This window comes from Engystomops pustulosus, chromosome 7 (assembly GCF_040894005.1).
Source record: "Engystomops pustulosus chromosome 7, aEngPut4.maternal, whole genome shotgun sequence".
Lineage (NCBI taxonomy): Eukaryota > Metazoa > Chordata > Amphibia > Anura > Leptodactylidae > Engystomops > Engystomops pustulosus.
Window position 1 is genome coordinate 168,468,754 of NC_092417.1, and position 13,387 is coordinate 168,482,140.

At 44.2% G+C, this 13,387-nt stretch overlaps 1 protein-coding gene across 10 annotated transcripts in view; it reads left to right on the top strand.

Annotated features, from left to right (window-relative positions):
- MICAL2 (microtubule associated monooxygenase, calponin and LIM domain containing 2) overlaps positions 1-13,387 on the top strand; it is a 238,432-nt gene that overhangs the window by 202,673 nt on the left and 22,372 nt on the right. For all 10 annotated transcript variants that reach the window (XM_072118862.1, XM_072118866.1, XM_072118868.1 and 7 more), the window contains 2 exons: positions 2,422-2,510; positions 8,125-8,217. In XM_072118862.1, the coding sequence (XP_071974963.1) occupies positions 2,422-2,510; positions 8,125-8,217 (182 nt within the window). The remainder of the gene's footprint in view (positions 1-2,421; positions 2,511-8,124; positions 8,218-13,387) is intronic.

The window sequence follows — 13,387 nt, forward strand, 5'->3', positions numbered from 1 at the left end:
TCCCATGTGGATGTGATAAACAATTATCCGCCCCCTCTCTCTCTCCCCGCGGGGACGGATTTTACTTGTTACACTAAGTGCTGGTAAAACAATTGGCGCAGCCTTACCCTCTGCCCCCTCTATTATCTCCCGGCAGCGGGTAAAGGGGGCGCCGTACAGCATTGTGCCCATGTAAGAGAGATAACAGCCGCGCTGCTCCTATGGTAACGGGATGTGTTAAAAAATCCTCATTACTTCATTGCAGAGGATTATAAATCGACATTTTTTATTTTTATGCAAATTTGGTGCTGGGTGCTCTAGGGGCGGGGTCACTAACAGCATGGCCCCGCCTCCACTGCAGCTAAGAAGCATTCATTTCCTAATTCCTAGTTTTACTAGGTGGGATGACAATTACTGTATACAGGTGCAGCACTGGGGAGTGATGGGCAGCAGACATGGCCCCGCCTCCACTGCACTGAGAAGCTCATTTGCATGAAGATAAATCTGAATTTTCTCTAAGATTACAGATCGCTTGGAAACTCTTTAATGACAAACTGCAATTATTTATCCAATTGCAAAGAGAGAGCTGTGTTATCATACTGTGTTTTTGTAGCAGCTGGACTGTGAAATTGGAGCTTCTCCAAGTACACTTGGGAGGAATGTCCATGCACTCTGCTCTTAGCTCTATGCAACCTTCATTGGGTATTGTCCACGCAGAGATATGTAATCAGACCTTTGTGTATGTTGTTAGTAGAAGCAGGACTGTGTAACATGGCCGTATATTCCAGGATTGTAGCTTCTTCAGGTGAACTAGAGGTTCATCCTCACACTGCTGTGCTCTTAGCTCTCTGCATCCATTGTTAGGTATTGTCACTGGAGATCTGTGTAATCAGACCTTTATGTATTTTGTCAGTAGCAGCAAGGCTGTGATATATGGATGTATATTCCAGGATTGTAGCTTCCCCAAGAGCATCAGGGTTGTCTTCTCACACTGCTGTGCTCTTAGCTCTCTGCAGCCAACGTTGGCTATTGTCCCTGGATGGCATGTGCAATCTTACCTCTGCATATGTTGTTAGTAGTAGCAGCAGGACTGTGAAATATGGATTTATATTGCAGGATTGTAGCTTCTCTAAGGACACTGAGGGCGTCTCCTCACACTGCTGTGGATGTATATTCCAGGATTGTAGCTTTTCCATTGGTACTGAGGGCGTGTCCTCACACTGCTGTGCTCTTAGCTCTCTGCAGCCAGTGTTGAGTATTGCCCCTGGAGAGATGTGTAATCTTACCTTTGTGTATGTTGTTAGTAGAAGCAGGACTGTGAAATATGGATTTATATTGCAGGATTGTGGCTTCTCTATGGACACTGAGGACGTCTCCTCACACTGCTGTGCTCTTAGCTCTCTGCAGCCAGTGTTTGGTATTGTTCCTGGACGGCTGTGTAATCTTACCTTTACATATGTTGCTAGTAGCAGCAGTACTGTGAAATATGGATTTATATGGCAGGATTGTGGCTTCTCCATGGACACTGGGGGTTTGTCCTCACACTGCTGTGCTCTTAACTCTCTTCATTGAGCTGCTCACTGCAATGTTTCCCTGCCCTCTATTGTTGAGTCTGTGGAGCAGCTCACTGCAGAGAGCAAAGAGCTCAGCAGTGTGAGGACACGCCCCCAATCCTACTAAAGTTCTGGAATGTAAACCGAATACTATTACACATCTCACCTTACACTGGTCAAAACTGCTGTTTTCCACCCAAATTTTATCCTAAGACTACAGTTATTTACTACTTAAGTAAGTAGTAAGTAGGTAGTAGTGGTAGCACCCACCACGCTGTAACGATATCTAGGGCCAGCAATATACAAACATGTTCAGCCAGATCCTCCTGGTTCATGAATAGAATTTTTAGAACCACAGTCAATGAGTATAATTCTTAGTTCCTTGTATCTCAAGATGTTTGTTTTATATTTAAAGGGGAAGTTTTAATCATTTTGTAGAATTGATATGTAGAGCGTTCCTCATGGCGGCGCGGCGCGTTTCCGTAATAGATAAGACGTTGTTTGTGGGGTTTTTTTCTGGGATTAAATGAGTGAAATATTTATGCCTTTTGGGAACGTTGACAAAGCAGCGACGTAGCCGCCCATGTGCTGCTGGTACAGACAAGGGGACGCCAGCGAGCAGATGTCATGTGGTGTCGCGGTGCCAGACGGCAGATAATGTGGTTACACAATGGCGCATGATATACAGCAGCATTAGGCAATAAGCCCCTGTATCTTTAAGAATATCCATCATGTACTGACTGGCGGCCCAGAGGGCAGGCAGAGCCCCAGGGTGTAGATATGATCTCAGCATATAGTAACCACCAGGTGTCATTCGTGAGGCCGGTTGTATCCACGAGCAACAATGAAACCGCAACAATGTTCACTTATCTTATATTATACTTTGCAGATGCTAAAGGCTTCAGAGGAACAAAATCGGAGAATTACAGCACCTCCTCGGACGAGGAAAGCACCAGGAGGCGATCGTCTTCATTTAAGGTAATAGAGGTCTCATCACTGATGACGTAATGGCGTGAAAGAGGGTGTTATAGGGTTAATGTCAGGTGATCACACTTGCATTGCGTGATATTCCAGAAATGGCGCCACCCTAGCCCATGGACAGTGTCTGGTATTACAGACACATTCAAGACATACTGGCCCTGAAGAGATGTGTAATCAGACCATTATGTGCTTTGTTAGTAGCAGCAGGACTGTGGAATATGGATTCATGTTACAGGTTTGTGTGTGTCCTCACACTGCTGTGCTCTGTGTTCTCTACAGTCACTGTTAGGTATTTTCCCATGCAAGAGGTGTAACTATACCTTTGTGTATGCTGTTAGTAGCAGCAGGGCTGTGATATATTAATTTATATTTCAACATTGTAACTTCTGAGCGAGTGTCCTCACACAGCTCCTCTCTGTGTTTGCTGCAGCCAGGGTTGGATATTATCCCTGGAACGGCTGTGTAAGCATACCTGTGTATGTTGTTAGTAGCATCAGGACTGTGAAAAATGGATTTATACTTGATTACCATAGTATTCTAGGAATAGCACCACTGAACCTCATTCAAGACACATCCTACTGGCCATCACAAGATGTGTAATGTCACGAACCCGACTCACCGGAGTTCACACACGGGGATACCTACTCTATGGAGTCCCAGAATTTAGCCCTTAAGCTCCGCCCACTTCCACAAAATGGCGTCCTTACGCTAAATTTACTCCACAGAATTTCCGCCCCAGCCACACTGCCACCACCCACGAGTTACTTGCTCAAAGAAGGCCGTAGGCACCTCAACCACCCAGACAATGCACCCTGATGATAACTCAGCACATGCACTCACTACTTACACGATATTACAATGATAAATTCACACAGAACATGCAATCGCTTACTACATGGACTATGCTGATAATGACCTCTGGTAACGTGATTCCCTTCAGAGACTCTTTAAGGCTACAAGCAGAGGCTTATTAAAAAGTTTTAATTTACATAAAAATGCAGTACACTCAAAGAATTCAATTGTCAGATGAAATAAAAAAAAGGATTAAAACAATACACATACAATACTTTCAAACAGTGAGGGAAAACGGAAACAAAAAATTCTTGCTAGTGAAATAGGAAGAAATTCTTTGGCCCGAGGACAGGGCATAAGCATCGATCCAGCCTTCTATTGTCATAGAGTCACTCAGTCTGAACACTACTATGTGGCTGCTTCATTCATTTAAGCCCAGGTGATTTTTGACCCCCACCCCTGGCTGTGATGTCACTGTGAGGGGGATTTTTCTATCCCCCTCCCATCAGTGAGCTACTTTTTGGGTCTGGGTTTTTATCAGAACCCCATAACTTTTGATTGGGAGATGGCACAATTGTGCCATGGCTTCCAACCAAACGGGCATGTTATTCCCATTAACCCCATACCAAACTCGGGGTGTCTTAGCCTAATATCAGGGGTGTTCTGCTATTGGCTGCCTTCCATTGCAGCTAATGTTCTGATTTTCAGACCAGGAGTGTGTCTAGACCCCATAACTGTCCTGTGTAACTTGGGACCTATAATTATGAATTATGTCCCAGTTATGGGCAGCTATGATATTCCCCTTTGTCTGAATTTGGAGGGAAAAACATGTAGTCTGTGGCTTCTTTTCATCCCCCACTAACTAGACTACTCTGGCCGAGAGGTGTTAATTTTACCACTTAGGAAGACCATGCTTCTCTGATCAAGCATAGACTCCCTGGGGTTTTATAACCATCCTGCCAGGCATCTTCCTGGCTGGTCTTAAACAAATGGAGCCTAATGATTTATAACAGGCAGAATGAAACACAAAGAAAGAAAAAAAATATATATATAACAAACAAACTGTGGAGGAGTAATATTATTATCACATGTAATTATACCTTTGTCTGTGTTGCTAGTAGCAGCAGGACTTCTGAGGGTCCTCACACTGCTGTGCTCTGCTGTGTGTATTCCGCAGTCAGTGTTACATATCGTCACAGAAGAGATGTGTAATCAGACCTTTGTGTACACTGTTGTTAGTAGCAGCAGGACTTTGATATATCAATTTATATTCCTGGATTGTAACTTCTCCAAGTGCACTGGGGGGGGGGGGGGGGGGTCCTTACCCTGCTGTGCTCTTAGCTCTGTGCAGAGAGTTGTTTTACAGTCCTTCCTGTTTGCTCATTTGAGTAAAAGCTGTTGCAGGTTTCTGGTAGGATACTACTACAAGTGGAAAGCGCTGTTTAGTGGTAGTGTCCTGGTACATGCACCCCTGGCAGTGGGTGAATAGACACTGCTGCTGTTTCAATTTTGTAAAGCAAATGATTCAAATACCATCTGATTTGTAAAATGTAAGTTCCTTTAGTAGAGGAATAAGTACAGCTACCACCCCGCTACACCATGTCTGCCAGTGATCACCGGCCGGGGATACACAGAGTATTACCTCTAAGTAAGAGATGTCACTAGATGTGACTATTCCTCCAGAAAACGTGTGACTCACAGGTGACGTCTTCCCCAATTGTAAAATATCAAAAGTGAAGCCGCCTCCTTACAGCGGGGAAGTGGAGAGCATTCACCCGAGGTCACAGCAACATTTTGACTTTGCTAAAAATCGCTGTGACCTTGGGTGAAGAAAGTCCACTTCACTTTTCTTCCACTTTGTTTTTGCCATGATTTATTGTATTGCTGAGTGTTCCATGTCTCCCTGCGCCCAACTATTACTTGTCTGCTCCATATTCTGCTTGTTTTGGATGATTATGTCTCTTGTTCTTCCTCTGGTTCAGACCGCAATTGTCACGGGTGTCCCCACAACCCACATCTGGGGTCGCGGGTACAGCCGTGCTTCGCTCCGGTCCTTGGCTCCCCCCCGTACTTCTTTACCTGCTCCGGATCCGGCAGTGCGGCGCACGCAGCCCCGCCATCTAGGACGTGCGCACACCGGTGCTCGAAGATTTAAAGGGCCAGCACACCGCTAATTGGTGCTGGCCATTTCCAGGGATTTTATAAAAGCCCACTTCCTACATTCCCCGCCGGATCTTTGTGCTTCATGCCTCAGAGAAAGCTTGTTTTTTTGCCTTGTGCCTGTCTGCTGATTTCCTGTTGCGACCCCGGTTCCGTTCCTGACTTGACCTCCTGTTTTTTCCGTGCTGCCTGTTTTGACCTCCTGCCTGTCCCTGACCATGATTCTGCCTCACAACTTTTTACCACGCCTTGGCCACCACTGCGAGCAAAGTCGCGCCTGTGGAGCAACCTGGTGGTACCAGGCCGCAGCAAGTCCAACCCGCTTTGCAGTGGGCTCTGCTGAAAACGGGGTGCCACTTAGACTCCGCTCCCAGATGTCCGCTTACTCCATCGCTCCTGGTGGTACAGAGGATCCACTACCTCCCATCCTGACAGCAATGATGACTTCTCCAAGGAACTCCAGAGTTTGCATCTGCTCCCTTACCAAATGTGTATTTCAACACAAATGTATTCAGATCTTTTAAATAAACATAGACAAGATACCAGGAGCTAATAAACACCCCAGAGCAGGAACACCCCAGAGCAGGAAACCCTTTGTTCTTTCTCTGGCTCAGACCGCAATGATGACTTCTCTGGATAACTGCAGAGTTTGCAGCATAGATATTCCTGCATCCTCAATCCTTCTGTCTACTGAAATCTATATTAACATAAATATATCGAAACCCCAGATTCTTCTCAGTAAATACATATCCACAGAGATACCAAGTACCATAAGATAATAAAGACTCAAGAGAAGACACCCTAAATTAATAAAGAACCCCTGACCGCCGGCACCGGTCCTCATACAATTTCATGGAGTAGTTCACATTCTCATTCTGTAGCCCCCTATTATTTGTTATCCATGGCATCCTTCCATGTAAACTAAGCTTTTAAAATTATGCTAATGAGGCCGAAGGGCTACACGGCTCAGTCTTACCCCCCCCCCCCTGCACTTCCTGTAACCTTGGCAGAAGTGAACACACAGTGGTAGGGGGAGGAAGTGCTCCTTCACAATGTAACAGCCTGTGAATCTGCAGCACTGGGGGACTCTGGTAACACTCCCATAGCCCTTCTGTTTCATTAGCATAATTTAAAAAGTTGATTTTAGAAGGAAGGAGGCCATGGATAACAAATATAAGAAGCTTGATTTTGAGGACCTGTAGAGGGACAGCCATGTGACCCTGTCGGTGCCGGTGCAGGGGTGCAAGAAGATCATTACATCCCGAAACCTTGATGTACATATAAATACAACTAAACCACAATGTGTATCAAGTCTTTGGTTAGTGTAACCTTCCCCGGAGACTCCATCTTCTTCCAGGCCTGATGGTTTGTTACAATGTATCAGTACATGACAAGTGACACATATCTGTCTCTACCTTGATACATTGTTGCCCCCCGTGTCAGCTGCACTGGGTCATACATAACACGTTTCCCCAAAAGGAGAGACTGAAAGGGTTGATTCCAAATCCCATGTATTACAATGCTACATTTAACTCTTTCTCTGCTGGAAGTCTTTGACAGACGCTCCCTGGACTTGAGCAGCACCATATAAGGGTTTGTGGAGAACAGCGGGAAGTATGGGATTGTTGCGATGCTGAGGCTGTTTCTTATGATGAGACCCCTGAGATTTGATAGAGACCCCTCATCACTGCAGTCAGCACCATAAGCAGGAGTAGGAAATCCTATAGTAATGTGATATGTAGATCCGTAGTTAACCTAATTTCTGTTTGCAGTGCATTTAAATGCAAGCTATTGTCTCCTGTTATCAGCCAATTCTAAGAAGAGGCTTACACCTACCCCCCCTTACTAAAAATAAAAATCTTAATATACTATTATATCCATGTGTGCCGCTCATATAACACTCCTGTGCCATCATAAACTCTGTATTTTAGGGTACACTTCTTAATCCTAGTGATGCGCTTGCAGTGCCTCCTCGCTGCCAGCGGGTGGTGCTATGGCTTTGCTATACTATAGCATTAGCCCAAGGCTAACAGGATTAGCACTAAGAACCATGACATATAATGGAAATGTAGAAGAGTTATAAATGATAATCACTATGACTGGGGCCTGCCAGAGCTGAGTGTTCAGCACAGTGTATCAGTGTGAGCCCACAAGGACCCTGGAAGATTAGAGTCCATGAGCGCCCAGGTCCGAGTAGCCGTATCGGTTGTGCCGCTTTGTCACCACCGCCCCGACTTGTAATCGCTCCAGGACAGCGGCGGCTTCTGGATTGCGTCTCTAAACCGTTCATTACATCCGAATTTGGCAGGAATTGTGGACTCGGGACTCCTCTGCCCGAAATGGAGAATAAGCCTAAAAACACGATTTTATCACAAAAGAAGAAGCGATGAAGACAGGGAGTACAATATGGCTGAGTGCAGTCACTGGGGAGAAGGAATTATTCCTAGGAGAATATCCCATGTCTCCGTGTTATTAATGTATAGTCCAGGATATATGCGCTAATACCCCCCAGATAGGCAGGACCCCCACTGATCAGCTGTGAGACGTCCTCATAATGTACATTGTATAGTGATAGATGTCATCTTACATCATAGCCGGCTGTATTATGTATCACATGTACAGGAAAAGTATTAACCCCCCTTATGCCTTGTTCCTCCAGACCACCAGGGCCTCCAAGCAGCAGAGAAAGATGGAGAAAGAGGCGAGACTGCGAGCCAAACAGGAGGAGCTCAAGAGGCTGCACAAAGCCCAGGTGAGAGCAAAGAGAAGTAGTACTGTGCATTCACCATATATACAGGAGAAGTGGTACTGTGCATTCACCATATATACAGGAGAAGTGGTACTGTGCACTGTCCATATATATACAGGAGAAGTGGTACTGTGCACTGTCCATATATATACAGGAGAAGTAGTACTGTGCACTGTCCATATATATACAGGAGAAGTGGTACTGTGCACTGTCCATATATATACAGGAGAAGTGGTACTGTGCACTGTCCATATATATACAGGAGAAGTGGTACTGTGCACTGTCCATATATATACAGGAGAAGTGGTACTGTGCACTGTCCATATATATACAGGAGAAGTGGTACTGTGCACTGTCCATATATGTACAGGAGAAGTGGTACTGTGCACTGTCCATATATATACAGGAGAAGTGGTACTGTGCACTGTCCATATATATACAGGAGAAGTGATACTGTGCACTGTCCATATATATACAGGAGAAGTGGTACTGTGCACTGTCCACATATATACAGGAGAAGTGGTACTGTGCACTGTCCATATATATACAGGAGAAGTGGTACTGTGCACTGTCCATATATATACAGGAGAAGTGGTACTGTGCACTGTCCATATATATACAGGAGAAGTGGTACTGTGCACTGTCCATATATATATATACAGGAGAAGTGGTACTGTGCACTGTCCATATATGTACAGGAGAAGTGGTACTGTGCACTGTCCATATATATACAGGAGAAGTGGTACTGTGCACTGTCCATATATATACAGGAGAAGTGATACTGTGCACTGTCCATATATATACAGGAGAAGTGGTACTGTGCACTGTCCACATATATACAAGAGAAGTGGTACTGTGCACTGTCCATATATACACAGGAGAAGTGGTACTGTGCACTGCCCATATATATACAGGAGAAGTGGTACTGTGCCCTGTCCATATATACAGGAGAAGTGGTACTGTGCAATGTCCATATATATATATATACAGGAGAAGTGGTACTGTGCCCTGTCCATATATACAGGAGAAGTGGCACTGTGCACTGTCCATATATATACAGGAGAAGTGGTACTGTGCACTGTCCATATATACAGGAGAAGTGGTACTGTGCACTGTCCATATATATACAGGAGAAGTGGTACTGTGCACTGTCCATATATATATACAGGAGAAGTGGTACTGTGCACTGTCCATATATATACAGGAGAAGTGGTACTGTCCATATATATACAGGAGAAGTAGTACTGTGCACTGTCCACATATATACAGGAGAAGTGGCACTGTGCACTGTCCATATATATATATATACAGGAGAAGTGGTACTGTGCACTGTCCATATATATATACAGGAGAAGTGGTACTGTGCACTGTCCATATATATACAGGAGAAGTGGTACTGTACACTGTCCATATATATACAGGAGAAGTGGTACTGTGCACTGTCCATATATATACAGGAGAAGTGGTACTGTGCACTGTCCATATATATACAGGAGAAGTGGTACTGTGCACTGTCTATATATATACAGGAGAAGTGGTACTGTGCACTGTCCATATATATACAGGAGAAGTGGTACTGTGCACTGTCTATATATACAGGAGAAGTGGTACTGTGCACTGTCCATATATATACAGGAGAAGTGGTACTGTGCACTGTCCATATATATACAGGAGAAGTGGTACTGTGCACTGCCCATATATATACAGGAGAAGTGGTACTGTGCACTGTCCATGTATACAGGAGAAGTGGTACTGTGCACTGTCCATATATATACAGGAGAAGTGGTACTGTGCACTGTCCATATATACAGGAGAAGTGGTACTGTGCACTGTCCATATATACAGGAGAAGTGGTACTGTGCACTGTCCATATATACAGGAGAAGTGGTACTGTGCACCGTCCATATATATACAGGAGAAGTGGTACTGTGCACTGTCCATATATATACAGGAGAAGTGGTACTGTGCACTGCCCATATATATACAGGAGAAGTGGTACTGTGCACTGTCCATGTATACAGGAGAAGTGGTACTGTGCACTGTCCATATATATACAGGAGAAGTGGTACTGTGCACTGTCCATATATATACAGGAGAAGTGGTACTGTGCACTGTCCACATATATACAGGAGAAGTGGTACTGTGCACTGTCCATATATATACAGGAGAAGTGGTACTGTGCACTGTCCACATATATACAGGAGAAGTGGTACTGTGCACTGTCCATATATATACAGGAGAAGTGGTACTGTGCACTGTCCATATATATACAAGAGAAGTGGTACTGTGCACTGTCCATATATACACAGGAGAAGTGGTACTGTGCACTGCCCATATATATACAGGAGAAGTGGTACTGTGCCCTGTCCATATATACAGGAGAAGTGGCACTGTGCAATGTCCATATATATATATATACAGGAGAAGTGGTACTGTGCCCTGTCCATATATACAGGAGAAGTGGCACTGTGCACTGTCCATATATATACAGGAGAAGTGGTACTGTGCACTGTCCATATATACAGGAGAAGTGGTACTGTGCACTGTCCATATATATACAGGAGAAGTGGTACTGTGCACTGTCCATATATATATACAGGAGAAGTGGTACTGTGCACTGTCCATATATATACAGGAGAAGTGGTACTGTCCATATATATACAGGAGAAGTGGTACTGTCCATATATATACAGGAGAAGTAGTACTGTGCACTGTCCACATATATACAGGAGAAGTGGCACTGTGCACTGTCCATATATATATATATATATATACAGGAGAAGTGGTACTGTGCACTGTCCATATATATACAGGAGAAGTGGTACTGTACACTGTCCATATATATACAGGAGAAGTGGTACTGTGCACTGTCCATATATATACAGGAGAAGTGGTACTGTGCACTGTCCATATATATACAGGAGAAGTGGTACTGTGCACTGTCTATATATATACAGGAGAAGTGGTACTGTGCACTGTCCATATATATACAGGAGAAGTGGTACTGTGCACTGTCCATGTATACAGGAGAAGTGGTACTGTGCACTGTCCATATATATACAGGAGAAGTGGTACTGTGCACTGTCCATATATACAGGAGAAGTGGTACTGTGCACTGTCCATATATACAGGAGAAGTGGTACTGTGCACTGTCCATATATACAGGAGAAGTGGTACTGTGCACTGTCCATATATACAGGAGAAGTGGTACTGTGCACTGTCCATATATACAGGAGAAGTGGTACTGTGCACTGTCCATATATACAGGAGAAGTGGTACTGTGCACTGTCCATATATACAGGAGAAGTGGTACTGTGCACTGTCCATATATATAGATACAGGAGAAGTGATACTGTGCACTGCCCATATATATACAGGAGAAGTGGTACTGTGCACTGTCCATATATACAGGAGAAGTGGTACTGTGCACTGTCCATATATACAGGAGAAGTGGTACTGTGCACTGCCCATATATATACAGGAGAAGTGGTACTGTGCACTGTCCATGTATACAGAAGAAGTGGTACTGTGCACTGTCCATATATACAGGAGAAGTGGTACTGTGCACTGTCCATATATACAGGACAGGAGAAGTGGTACTGTGCACTGTCCATATATACAGGAGAAGTGGTACTGTGCACTGTCCATGTATACAGGAGAAGTGGTACTGTGCACTGTCCATATATATACAGGAGAAGTGGTACTGTGCACTGTCCATATATATACAGGAGAAGTGGTACTGTGCACTGTCTATATATATACAGGAGAAGTGGTACTGTGCACTGTCCATGTATACAGGAGAAGTGGTACTGTGCACTGTCCATATATATACAGGAGAAGTGGTACTGTGCACTGTCCATATATACAGGAGAAGTGGTACTGTGCACTGTCCATATATACAGGAGAAGTGGTACTGTGCACTGTCCATATATACAGGAGAAGTGGTACTGTGCACTGTCCATATATACAGGAGAAGTGGTACTGTGCACTGTCCATATATATACAGGAGAAGTGGTACTGTGCACTGTCCATATATATACAGGACAGGAGAAGTGGTACTGTGCACTGTCCATATATATACAGGAGAAGTGATACTGTGCACTGCCCATATATATACAGGAGAAGTGGTACTGTGCACTGTCCATATATACAGGAGAAGTGGTACTGTGCACTGTCCATATATATACAGGAGAAGTGGTACTGTGCACTGTCCATATATACAGGAGAAGTGGTACTGTGCACTGTCCATATATACAGGAGAAGTGGTACTGTGCACTGTCCATATATATACAGGAGAAGTGGTACTGTGCACTGTCCATATATATACAGGAGAAGTGGTACTGTGCACTGTCCATATATACAGGAGAAGTGGTACTGTGCACTGTCCATATATATACAGGAGAAGTGGTACTGTGCACTGTCCATATATATACAGGAGAAGTGGTACTGTGCACTGTCCATATATATACAGGAGAAGTGGTACTGTTCACTGTCCATATATATACAGGAGAAGTGGTACTGTGCACTGTCCATATATATACAGGAGAAGTGGTACTGTGCACTGCCCATATATATACAGGAGAAGTGGTACTGTGCACTGTCCATATATATACAGGAGAAGTGATACTGTGCACTGTCCATATATATACAGGAGAAGTGGTACTGTGCACTGTCCATATATATACAGGAGAAGTGGTACTGTGCACTGTCCATATATACACAGGAGAAGTGGTACTGTGCACTGTCCATATATATACAGGAGAAGTGGTACTGTGCACTGTCCATATATATACAGGAGAAGTGGTACTGTGCACTGTCCATATATACAGGAGAAGTGGTACTGTGCACTGTCCATATATATACAGGAGAAGTGGTACTGTGCACTGTCCATATATATACAGGAGAAGTGGTACTGTGCACTGTCCATATATATACAGGAGAAGTGGTACTGTGCACTGTCCATATATACAGGAGAAGTGGTACTGTGCACTGTCCATATATACAGGAGAAGTGGTACTGTGCACTGTCCATATATACAGGAGAAGTGGTACTGTGCACTGTCCATATATATATACAGGAGAAGTGGTACTGTGCACTGTCCATATATATATATACAGGAGAAGTGATACTGTGCACTGCCCATATATATACAGGAGAAGTGGTACTGTGCACT